Raw genomic sequence first — 13,119 nt, 5'->3', positions numbered from 1 at the left:
GAGGGTCACTAATCTGTACCTAAAAGGCCCTATGGGCTGTATGTTATCTTAGTTTTTTTTTTAATTTGTAAAATTTTATTTAATTAATTAATTTAGAATATTTTTCCATAGTTACATGATTCATGTTCTTTCCCTCCCCTCACCCCCTCCCATGGCCAATGAGCAAATCCAGTGGATTTTACATGTGTCATTGATCATGTTGTCTTAGTTTTAAAATGGAATATTATCTATGTTGTATTGCATTTGCATTTATTTTGTTAAATAATTCCTAATTCCATTTTAATCTGGTTTGGGTGGAATTGGGAGTCTTGTGGGTTGTACATGGCCCTTGGGCCATGTGTCTGACACTACTCTGCTCTAGTCTACTTGTGAACACCAGCCTTGCAAAATAATATCATTATTGCTCAGATTAGAATAATAACTGAAAATTTTATATATGTTTAATATAAATCATGTTATATATTTTGTTTCTCTAAATATATGTTTATATATTCTATATAAATCATATAACTATATATAAAAATAAAATATAGTTTCTATTTATATTATATATAAAATATATTATATGCAAATATATAAAATTATTATATTATATAAAATATAACAAATCATATAAAATTATAAATATATTACAAATAAACAAAATGTTATATATAAAAAACATCTGATATACATATATTATATATATGCACACAGAGAGAAACAGAGACAGAGAGGGAAACAGACAGAGATGAGAAAGAGAGACTCTTAGCAGATAAGCTTGAAAGACCATTAGGATGCATGGTGCTAGAATGTAGTATGTTGGGGTTGGCCCAAGTGGATCGAATGCTCAAGCTTGAATGAACCATAGCATTACAGGATTTAGAGCACAAAGAAAACTTAGAGACGAATTAGGCCAACACTTTCATTTTATAGGAGGAGAAACTGAGGACTAAAGAGAAGAGATGACTCAAGAAAGGCCACAAAGGTAGCAAATGACAGGCAGCTCTCCAGTTTGTACTGCTCCTTGATATTGCCCCCTTTCCCCATGTCCCCAGTATGGTTGCTTTAAAGTCCCTCAGGGTGTATCTGCTTTTAGAATTATAAAAGTATTACTATTAAATTAATTAAATTAAGTTACTATTAAAAGTAGAGGCACCTTCAAAATCATTTAGTTCACGGCATCTTAACCTGGCATTTGTGAACCTAAACATTTTGTATTACTCTATTTCACGTTTTCCTCTGTAATCTCTTGTATTTCATTATACATTTAAGAACATGATTCTGATAAGGGGAGGGTTGGCTTCAAAAAGGTGACAAACCTCCCTCTGATTCATTCACTCTGAATTTTACAGATATAAATACTAAAGAGAGATGATTTGCCCAAAGACACAGAAACAGAGTGGAGAAAAGTGTTATTGACCAGGAAAGGTTTCCTGACCCCAGCCAGGCCAGGCTATTGTATTTATTGTGAAACTGAATCTTCTGTCCTCCCTGTATTACATCATGGGCTCAGAAGAAGGCCATGCTGGCCTGAAGCCCTGGCCTTCTGTTTACAGGCAGAAGGTTGCCAGGAAAGGAATAGCCAGACCAGAACGGTTCAGTCACCTGACTCGGCTCTGGGGTTCTTGAGATTGGCTGGAGATAGCGATGTGTTTATCCACTGGCTGAGCGGCAGCCCATTCCCCTCTCCAGTGCCCTCCGTCTGCCTCTTCCCTCCTGCCCCCCAGATCACCCTGAACCTTAGGGATCAGCCAGTCTATAAATAACCGGGAGATTTGCAAATCCAAAGGCATCTCTGTGAGCAGTCACACGGGAAGAACCAGTGATGCAGGTCCTGAACAAACCCTACCCCAAAAACTGCCTGCTCACTGTTATGGACAGGTATTCAGCCACCGTGAGGAACATGGAGCAGGTGGTCATGATCCCCAGCCTCCTGAGGGATGTGGCCCTGGAGGACCACAGCTGCCAAGCCCCAGCAGATGAGGCGGGCGCCCACGACCTCTACAGCTACTATACCATGCTTAAATCTATCCGGGTGGATGTGGACAATGGCCTGCTGCCCAAGGACAAGTGGAAGGCCAAGATGACCAACTCAGATGAGGAGGATGAGGAGGAAGAAGAAGAAGAGAAGAGCGGGGAAGAGCCAGACCTTGAAACTCAGTTTCATCTTCATTTCTCCAGTCTCCATCACATTCTCACCCATTTGACCCTGAAGGCCAATGAAGTGACAAAGAGATACCAAGAATTAACTGGGCTGACGATGTAGACCCCAGTGGCCTGTTCTCTGTTAGGTGAGTCACTGAGCCCAACCTAAGGGGGAGTCTGGATGGAGACTCTTGTCTAGGGAGAAGGAGAAGCTGTAGGAGTAGAGTGCGGATAACAAAATAATGATGATGGCGACCCAGTATTTAGTGCTTGATGGCTTCTATAAGTCCTTTTTGAGGAAGGTAGTGCAAACAGAACATTCATGTAATAGAAAAGGAAACAAACCTCAGATAGTTTGCCCAATGTTATGAAAGCAATGTTGTAGAAAGAACCCTGGACTTGGAATCAGGACATGTAGGTTCAGATCCTGGCTCTAAGAATCCTGTGACCTTAGGCGGATCATTAACCACCTTCAGGTCTCAGTTTCCTCATCAAGACAGGTTGGGCTTTTGAGCTGGCCTCTGCAGTCCCTACATTCTCTAGGCCCTCTTCTCCCCTTTCTGTCTCTCTGCCTGTCTTCCTGGGTGCCTCTTTTCCCAAGTCTGTTTCACTGCCTGTAACAGGCAGTTTTTTCATAATTTTTCACAAAAGAAAGAATTTCCATAATTCTTTCACTGTCATACAATTTTAGAGTATCTGGGCCTCAGCATTTTATGTACCGTTGATACGACTAATGATTTTATTTTTCAAGGCAGCCCTGACTCATCTAAGACGTTATGTTTCACTCTGGCTTTTCCTGGCAGTTCCAAAGGTGTCTTTGCTTAGATTGATGACTAGCACTCCTAGAGATGGGCTGAGCGACAGACTCCCCAGGCCTCACTTAAGGAGACTTGCTGTCAGCTACCTCTCTAGTTCCTTCCCTCCCCCTCATCTCTCTGCCACAGCCCCAGGATCTTCAGGCCTCTTTGTTTCTCCCCAGATTATCTCCATTGACCCTTTTTGCTATTTGCTCAGTGAGCTAGGGTCCTCTAGTAGCCTCCTGATTGCTCCTTAAGACTGGCCCTGGGGGCAGCTGGGTAGCTCAGTGGATTGAGAGCCAGGCCCAGAGATGGGAGGTTTAAATCTGACCTCAGACACTTCCTAGTTGGGTGACCCTGGGCAAGTCACTTGATCTCCATTGCCTAGCCCTTACCACTCTTCTGCCTTAGAACCAATACACAGTATTGATTCTAAGTCGGAAGGTAAGGTTTAAAAAAAAAAAAAGACTGGCCCTAACCCTGGGGCATCTAGGTAGCACAGTGGATAGAGCACCAGGTCTGGAGGCAAGGGGAACTAGGTTCCAATCCCTCCTCAGACACTTCCTAGTTGTGTGACAAATCACTTAACCTCTGATTGCCTAGCCCTTTTCTCTCTTCTGCCTTAGAACCAATCAATTCTAACAGAAAGTAAAGGTTAAAAAAAACCTGACCCTGACCCTTAGGTGAGCTACAGTTCAAAGGCTAAACTCATCTATCAGATAGTGCCCCCATTCCCACCTGGAAAACACCAATGATTAGAACCAAATGGGATGATTGGTGTTGGATTTATTCAATTGGATTTATATCTTCAGATATCAAAACTTTGGGTAAAGTACAAAGGAGGCAATATCAGAGGTACAAAGATAAGCACTGAAAACCAATACACAACAGGAATTTGTTGTGTTAGACATCTTAGTCCTATTTGCCTCAGTTTCCTCATCTGTCAAATAAGTAGGAGAAGGAAATGACAAACCAGTCCAGCATCTTTGCTGAGAAAAACCCAAAGGGAGTCAGGAAGAGTCAGAAAGAGTCAGACATGACTGAAAAGCAAGAGACCAGAATTGGCAATTCACCAGGACTAAAATGACTGAACAATAGCAACAAGGCACAAAAGAGTTCATATGTATAGTCTTGGGGTCTGAACAGCTAGGTTTCTTGTATGGAGTTACAACAGAAATAACACGATAGCTGATATTTATGATATTTTACAGCTTACAAAGTGCCTTAGATTTATTAGTTCAGCCAAGTTGTATTTTGGGAAAACACCAGAGAACAGGGACCTAGGTTTAAGTCTTAGCTCCATTCAGTCAGTCAATAAACATTTATTAAGTGCCTACTGTGTGCCAGGTACTAGGGATACAAAAAGAGACAAAAGACAGTCCCTGCTCTCAAGGATCTCACAACCTAACGGGGAAGATGAAAAGCAAACAAGTATCTACAAAGCAAGTTATATACAAAATAAATTGGAAATGACCAACAGAGGGAAGACCCAGGGATAAAGAGGGATTGGGAAGACTTCCTATAGAAGGTCTGATTATTTAAGCAGGAACTCAAAGGAAGCCAGGGACACCAGGGTGGGTTGAGAGGAGGAGGGAGAGCCTTCCAGGCATGGGGGGGGGGGGAACAGCTGGTGGAAATTCCCAGAGCTCCGAGATGGAGAGTCTTATTAGTGGAACAGCCAGGAGGCCAATGCCACTGATGTTAGGTATGTCACTTCAATTCCTTGAAGCTCATTTTCTGTAAAATGAAGGTCATAACATTTATGCTGCCTGCCAGGAAAACATTCCCTAAAACGTAAAGCACCACAAAAGTGTAAATAATTATTGATTTTGAACCTTACAATAAGCGTCTGTTGATATATTACTATCTCCATTTTCCTGGTGAGGAGATTGCTATTTGAAGTCTTGTTCAGTGACTTGTTCAGGTACACAACTAATAAAGGACATCGGTAACTGGAACTCATGTCTTGAAATATAGTTCCCACTTCTCTTTCCTGACTCCTGGGTAGCAGCAAGACTGTGGTGTTGGGCCAAGAAGGTTGTACCAGGCTAGGTAGGGTAAGAGGTGGGAGACAGAATGTCTTGTGAGAGGATGGAAGGATTCATGACTTGATTGTTTTTATTTTTATTTTTTTAAACCTTTACCATTTAGCTAAGTATTAATTCTCAGATATAAAAGTGGTAAGGGCGAGGCAATTGGGGTTAAATGACTTGCCCAGAGTCACACAGCTAGGAAGTATCTGAGATCAGATTTGAATCCAGGTCCTCCAAACTCAGGCCTGACACTCAGCTGAACTATCTAGCTTCCCCTGTTTTGTTTTGTTTTGTTTTTTTTTTAATTTTCCAAGGTTCTTTTTAAACACTATTCTTATGTTCCCAAAGAGATGATTTTTAAAAACCACTGTCTTTTATTGTTAGGTCTTTCAATTTAATTTGTATCTGAGCAAGAATCCTTTTGATAATCCTCAAAAGTGATCCTCCAGGAGGCAGCTGGATGGCTCAGTGGATGGAGAGTCAGGCCTAGAGATGGGAGATCCTAGGTTAAAATATGGCTTCAAATACTTCCTATTTGTTCCATAAATAGCCCTCCTAATAACTGTCTTTGTATATGCCACCTTTTGGTGGAATGTATTTTCCTAACAAGGGGGCGGATGGTAGAAGCATTATTAGTACCATGCTTATAGATGGAGGCACTGAAACTGAGAGAGGGGAGGCAACCTGGCCAGAATCATTCCTCTAATAAATGGCAAAGCCAGAACTTGACCTCAGACTTTCTGACTCTTTGGCCAGCCCTCTATCTATTTCATCATGTCTCAACTGGAGAAATTGCTTCTGCCTGAATTAGATCAAGCCAGCCTCTAGGCAATAAGGCATGTGTATGAGCTGAATTGGGCATTCACTTGTGTCTGATCTCATCACATGAAGGATGAGACTGATCAATGTTTTCTTTTTCATTGGATCCTATAGAATGCTCCACAACTTACATGGCTGAAGGCAGCAGCTCTGGGAAGGAACAATGAAGGCTCATGGGCACTATGTCAGGACATTTGCTGGGAGCTACAGATGGGAGAGAAGACAACTTGGTCAAGTGTGCAATCTCCCTGGCTACCCATCTGGGACATTCCCCATTGACTTACCTGCAAGAAGCCAGAAGATCCTTGCCAACATCTTTGAAAACCAACTCTAGGCCTCCCCAACCCCACTCAGATTATGGTTATCATAGGATGGTGGGTGGTTTTCAAGGGATAGGAAGAGACCACCTTATCTTTATTTTGTCTGAGGCTGCTTTTTCTCCCATCCTATTTATCTTCTCCAGCTTCAGCCTCTCATCTACTTCCTGATGAAGGCTACTTGGAGGTTAAAAGTTCCTCAAGAGTCAGAAGTGCCTGTTAGGACCCACAACCAGAGTCACCAGTCTTCCATATTAAAGAGGCTTTGAGCCACACCTTCTTACCTGTGTGTCTGAGACCTCCAGCAGTGCAATATGCCTGGGTTCTTTTGGGGAATGATATACTTTTGGCTTGAATACCCAATCAGAAACTTTGTGGATACTCAATCTGCTAGACAAAACAAACTTTCCTTCTCTTAATAGAGAGGAAGTGGACAACAGATAAAGAATGCTGTATATATTGAGCCATGGTTGATACGTAGGTTTGTTTTGCTTAGCGGTTTTTTGGAAGGGCCAGGAGCAGCAGGAAATGTTACAAGCCAGAATTCTGTTAGGTGCATTTGCTAGAAAGTGATGACAATGTTAAAAAATAAGTTTAAAAAATAAAACTTTTTTTTTGAAAGCAAAAAGAGATGTGGCCTATTCTTTAGAAATTCCTTTTTGTTTTCAGTCTCAAATTCTCCCCCTTTACCTTTTTCATTTCCTACCCATGGAGAAGGTAAGAAAAACAAAATCCACTACAAATATGTGTAGTCAGACAAAACAAACTCCTGCATTCGGCAAGGAAGGAAGGAAGGAAGGAAGGAAGGAAGGAAGGAAGGAAGGAAGGAAGGAAGGAAGGAAGGAGGGAAGGAGGGAAGGAGGGAAGGAAGAAGGAAGAAGGAAGAAGGAAGGAAGGAAGGAAAAGGAAGGAAGGAAGGAAGGAAGGAAGGAAGGAAGGAAGGAAGGAAGGAAGGAAGGAAGGAAGGAAGGAAGGGAGGGAAGGAGGAATGGAGGGAGGGAGGGAGGGAGGGATGAAGGGAGGGAGGGAGGAAGGGAGGGAGGGAGGAAGGAAGGAAGGAAGGAAGGAAGGAAGGAAGGAAGGAAGGAAGGAAGGAAGGAAGGAAGGAAGGAAGGGAGGGAGGGAAGGAGGAATGGAGGGAGGGAGGGAGGGAGGGAGGGAGGGAGGAAGGAAGGGAGGAAGGGAGGAAGGAAGGAAGAAAGGAAGGAAGGAAGGAAGGGAGGGAGGGAGGGAGGGAGGGAGGGAGGAAGGAAGGAAGGAAGGAAGGAAGGAAGGAAGGAAGGAAGGAAGGAAGGAAGGAAGGAAGGGAGGGAGGGAGGGAGGGAGGGAGGGAGGGAGGGAGGAAGGAAGGAAGGAAGGAAGGAAGGAAGGAAGGAAGGAAGGAAGGAAGGAAGGAAAAGGAGGGAAGGCGGGAAGGCAGGAAGGAAGGAAGGAAGGAAGGAAGGAAGGAAGGAAGGAAAAGGAGGGAAGGCGGGAAGGCAGGAAGGAAGGAAGGAAGGAAGGAAGGAAGGAAGGAAGGAAGGGAGGGAGGGAGGGAGGGAGGAAGGAAGGAAGGAAGGAAGGAAGGAAGGAAGGAAGGAAGGAAGGAAGGAAGGAAGGAAGGAAGGAAGGAAGGAAGGAAAAGGAGGGAAGGCGGGAAGGCAGGAAGGAAGGAAGGAAGGAAGGAAGGAAGGAAGGAAGGAAGGAAGGAAGGAAGGAAGGAAGGGAGGGAGGGAGGGAGGGGGGAGGGGGGAAGGAAGGAAGGAAGGAAGGAAGGAAGGAAGGAAGGAAGGAAGGAAGGAAGGAAGGAAGGAAGGAAGGAAGGAAGGCAGGAAGGAAGGAAGGAAGGAAGGAGGAAGAAGGAAGAAGGAAGAAGGAAAGAGAAAAGAAAAAGGTTTCAATCTGTACTCTATCAGCTTCCTCTCTGGAAATAGAAAGTATGTCTCACCATGAATCCTCTGGAATTGTGGTTGGTCATTATGTTGACCAGCGTTACTAAATATTTCAGAATTTATTATGATATTGTTATTGGTTTTGCTCACTTCTCTCCATAGCAATTCATACAAATCTTGCCATGTTTTCTTTCTTTAAAAAACAAACAAACAAAACTCTTACATCTGTCTTAGAATCTATATTAAGTATCAATTCCAAGGCAGAAGAGTGATAAGGGCTGGGCAATTGGGTTTTAGTGACTTTCTCAGGCTTACACAACTAGGGAGTGTCAGAGATCATATTTGGACCCAGGACCTCCATCTCCAGGCCTGATTCTCTATCCATTGAACAACCTAGCTGCTCCTTTGTCAGGTTTTCTGAGACTGTTCCATTCATTGTTTCTTATAGCATAATAGCATTCCATCACATTCATATTGTAACTTGTTCAACCATTCTCCAATTCGAGGGCATCTCCCCAGTTTCTAAATCTTTGCTATCATGAAAAGAGCTGCTATAAATATATTTGTACATATGAGTCCTTTCCCTAGTTCTTTGATGTTTTGGTGAGTATTGAAAATGAATAGAAGGACATGCACAGTTTAATAGCTTTGGGGCATCATTGATATGACCTGTGGTGAAAAAAAAATCTCTCTACTAGACAACTCAGGAATCTGACACAATTTCCTACTTGAAAGTACACTGTCCATAACATGTCAAAGAAAAACTTGTTAAAAGGAAAGTAGAAGCAATAAATTAGAGTTTCCTCCACCTTTGATATGTTCCCTTATTCAGTGTCCCCCAAGAAACATTAGTGTATTCTACTGTAAGATGAAGAAGATGGTTTCAGAGAAATGAGGAAAAGAGTTGTATGAATTGATAGAGTGAAGTGAACAGAACCAGAACAATTTATAAAATAATAGCAATATTGTAATGACAAACAACTTGGAAAGACTTAGGAATGCTGATCAACATAATGTTCAATCACAATTCCAGAGGATTCAAGATGAAATATGAAAACTATCTCCTGATAGAGAAAAGAACTCAGAGAATGGACTGAGATACATTTTGAAGGTTCATGTCCAATGCTTATTTTTTGCTTGACTATAGATACTTATAACCGGAATTTTGTTTTCCTTGCTTGGGGGAAGATGTGGAAAATATAGATCTGAAAATAAAATAAAATTTATATTTTAAAAAGTGTGTGTTCTTCTTTTCTTGTTGAGGCAACATTATAGTCAATGGAAAAACTTTTGTTAAGTACCTACTATATTAAGTAACTACTGTTAAGTACCTACCAGGTACTGTGTTAGGAATTTCAACTACAAAGACAAAAGTGAAAAAAATCCTTATTATCCTCAATGAGCTTACATTCTAATGGAGATAATGAGTGTGTTGCATATATACATATATATATATTTATATACACTAGTTATCTCCATTTTATATATATGTATATAAAGGGTAAATATAAAGAGAATAACTACAAAGTACTTAAAGGAGGGAGGGATTTATCAGTTGGGGAGATCAGGAAAGGCTAATGTAGAAACTAGTACTAGAAACAACTAGAAACAGTTGCATCTCAAGGGAAGAAAGAGACTCTATAAGGAGAGGTAAGAAGGAAATACATTCCCAATATGTGGAAGGGTCAGTGCAAAGGCAAGGGAATGGGAGTACCCCACCTGAGGAAAAGAGAGAAGGCCATTTGGATTCCATCACAGGGGGTGGGAGGGACAGTAATCTCCAGTGAGGTCAGAAAGCTAGGCTCAGGCCAAGTTGTAAAGGGCTTTCAAGTCTAAAAAGAGGAGTTCCTATTGTGTCCTAGAAGCAGTAAGGATCCATTGTTGGTTGAGTAGGGGAGTGATGTGGTCAGACTCCAGGGTAGACTGGAGTGGGGAGAGTCAAGGAGACTAAGTGATGCCATAATCCAGGTAAGAGCCGGGACTAAGATGGTGGCTGTGTGAGTAGAGGGAAGGGCTTAGGAAACGATTCTGTTAAGGTAGAAATAACAAGTGTTAGTGAATGATTGGTTCTATGGGGTGGTGAGGAAAAGTGAGGAGCTAAAGATGGTCATGAAGTTGTCAACCCGGTTGTTGTTGATGCTTTTTTTTTAAACCCTTATCTTCCGTCTTGGAGTCAATACTGTGCATTGGCTTCAAGGTAGAAGAGTGGTAAGGGCTAGGCAATGGGGGTCAAGGGACTTGCCCAGGGTCACACAGCTGGGAAGTGGCTGAGGTCAAATTTGAACCTAGGACCTCCCATCTCTAGGCCTGGTTCTCAATCCACTGAGCTACCCAGCTGCCCCCGATGCTTTGTTTTTGAAGAGGACCAATGACATCTTGGGGTGAGGTCTCATCATTTGTGTAAATTGTAGTTGAGGCAGAGATATACAGAGTTGTCGGCCTCACTTTCTCTTCCATAGTCATCAAAGTCCAGTGATAAGACAAAAGTCAGCATGGCTGGTGATGGCTTGGATGCAGCAAATGACCTTGGCATCTTTGTTGTCTGATGCAGCTCTAAGCCTTCCACAGTACCTGTTTCAGCCACCTTCCTGGCCATTAGAATAGATTGTTCTCATCCACCCATTCCATGGAAGAAGTCTGCACATGCTTGGAGGAGACATCCCCCTAACTCACCAATGGGTTTGAGATTTGTTAGTTACCCTCAACCTGGCTAAGCCTTTCTGCCAAGACAGTTTTACTGGGCTGTGGTTGCTGGGCAGGTGCCACAAGTGATTTCTGGGTCAAAAGTGGATACCAAAGATGGATGAGTAGCTGTGAAAAGGGCTCAGCAAGTCCTCCCACCTGAGGTGTTAGTCCTCCTGAAATACCCCAGACACTCCGTGAACTTAGCAGAATGGAGGGTGTACCTTTGACAGAAACAGGGAAATTGGAAGAGAAGAGAGTTTAGGGGGAAAGATGAGATCAGTTTTTAGTTCAGTTGCAAGTTTCCTTTGCAAGGTTTAAAGACAGGAGTTGTTTCTTATTTGCCACTACCCCATTCCACATCCAGAGACTCATGCATCGGATCTAAGACTATCCCATCAGCTCCATAACAGTATTCCAGTGCAGACTCTCGTGACAAGCAGGATGACTGAAATCTCTCTTGATGCTAATAGTGTTTCTACTTTCAACATTAAAGTTGGGTGACCGTTTCTCCTGGTCTAGGGGCTAATGTTTCCCAGTAACTTAATGGTATTTAAATGATGCTGGGTGGAATGCTATCTCATTAGTATGCAAAGTGCACTTGTCTTTGGGGTTTCCTTATGAGAGTTAGAATCAGACAAAGCCTGATTATATTTATATTAAATAGAAATAGAATGTCTTAGAACTTGCATTGGGAAGGGTAAAGATGTTGGTCAGCCCTAAAAAAAAGGGACTTCCAGGATTGAATGCCCAACAGTAGGACAGCTATATTGCAGCATTCACATAAATAATAAATGTTTACTGAATATAAACAATACAAGTATTGAAGATGGCATATCATCAGACATTTGTAGAATCAGGGCTGGTGGCTTGTCATAATTTGTTGTGCTTGTAGAGAGCTCAATGTTTCAGCAGAGGACGATGGGTAGGCTAAACCTTGCTACTCTAAAGGACTATGAGAAATTTTTCTTCCCATGAGAACCCTTTTTGCCTTCAGCCAGAACAATGGAAAGGATCTATTCAAATTGCTGCAATCAGTTATTCATAAATATGTAACCTTTTTCTCAGAATATTCCAAAAACTCCTACTTAGCTGTTGAGCTTTACTATTTTGTACACTTTCATTTTTCTTCTTACACTGTGTAACTTCATTAATATCCTTACTTTTTACCACCTTCATTTAATTTCTCTGTGTTCTCAAAAGATTATAAATTATTCAGCTATGCTTAGCCTGGGTCATTTGTCTAGGACATCTGGTTAGTGTGTCCATGATCTGAGCCTTTCCTTTTGGTCACAACTGATAAAAATGCCTTGGCAAAGCCAGAAAATGCAGGCTAGTAAATTAATACTTCAACAATTTCAGAGCTGCTACTCTGACACCTATAACTAATCTTGAATTATCATGAACCAGGTTTGTTGGGAAGGAGCTTTCTTCCCACATCAATATTCTGGGCCTCACCATGGTGAGGGTTAAATTCCTTCCTACACTGTCTCAATTGGACTACCAAGAAAAATTCAGGTAAGGCTTGATCAACACATTCTTCTGGATCAACATATTCTTCTGGAATGGACCCCAACAGGGATGGAATTTTCATGTTTTACTTAAGCCACTCAGTGTAAGCTGGTTCTAGGCTTGACAATTTTTTTTGCTTTTAATGCTGGTCCTTTAGTTTGAAACTAGCTTGTGATGTAAATATCTGATGTTTTTATATCTGTTTGGAATGTATGCTAATAAGTTAGCATTTATAAAGCACCTACTATAAAGACCAGGCACTGCGTCAAGTGCTTTACATATATTATTACATTTGATTCTCACAATACCTTAGGAGGTACGTGCTATTATTTCCATTTTATAGTTGAGGAAATGGAGGCAAAAAGAGGGCAAGAGACTTGCCCAATATTACACAGTGGCTGGCACATAGTAGGTGCTTAATAAATTGTGTCTGAGGCCAGATCTGAATTCAGATCTTTTTGATTCCAGATCCAGCACTCCATCCACCATGACACCTAGCTCCCTCTGATAAATGGTATGAAGGTTCTGGACCTTACTGTACTGATGTGTACGAGTCTGTCTCTGGTGACTGCATTTAAGTGAATTTAGCTCGAAGGGGTCTTGGTTAACCACTTTTGTGTGAGCTAGCTTTGGTATTTAATGAAGGTTTTAAGACCTGGGTTTAACTGTAGCTTTGATCTCTAAGTCTTGAAAAGGTACAGGCTTTCTTGTCTTGACAATGCTGATGTCTGTTAGTTTTGCCAGAGAACTCTGGAATTTCCTGGCACTGGTGGTAATAAGCCATAACTGCCTATCATTTCTACTATGCCTGGTTTATAGAAGTGAGATCTTGTGACATAAGAGGGGGGCAGCACCAAGTACTCCTGCCCTTCCTGAGAAAGATACTACCAGCTTTTTGTTTGCATACCCTATTCATTTTTGGAATTTTTATACCTAGAATAATTCTAGGAAGGATCCTTTA

At 41.9% G+C, this 13,119-nt stretch overlaps 1 protein-coding gene across 1 annotated transcript; it reads left to right on the top strand.

Moving 5' to 3' along the window:
* The first annotated feature begins 1,565 nt into the window (after positions 1-1,565).
* Positions 1,566-6,721, top strand: THRSP (thyroid hormone responsive). Its single transcript, XM_056794928.1, has 2 exons — positions 1,566-2,273; positions 5,891-6,721. The coding sequence occupies exon 1, from the start codon at positions 1,808-1,810 to the stop codon at positions 2,246-2,248; it is 441 nt and encodes a 146-aa protein (XP_056650906.1). The 5' UTR covers positions 1,566-1,807; the 3' UTR covers positions 2,249-2,273; positions 5,891-6,721.
* The last annotated feature ends 6,398 nt before the right edge of the window (positions 6,722-13,119 follow it).

This window comes from Monodelphis domestica, chromosome 4 (assembly GCF_027887165.1).
Source record: "Monodelphis domestica isolate mMonDom1 chromosome 4, mMonDom1.pri, whole genome shotgun sequence".
Taxonomy (NCBI): domain Eukaryota; kingdom Metazoa; phylum Chordata; class Mammalia; order Didelphimorphia; family Didelphidae; genus Monodelphis; species Monodelphis domestica.
Note: the sequence above shows the minus strand (reverse complement) of the source record. Positions and strands in the feature narration are given on the sequence as shown.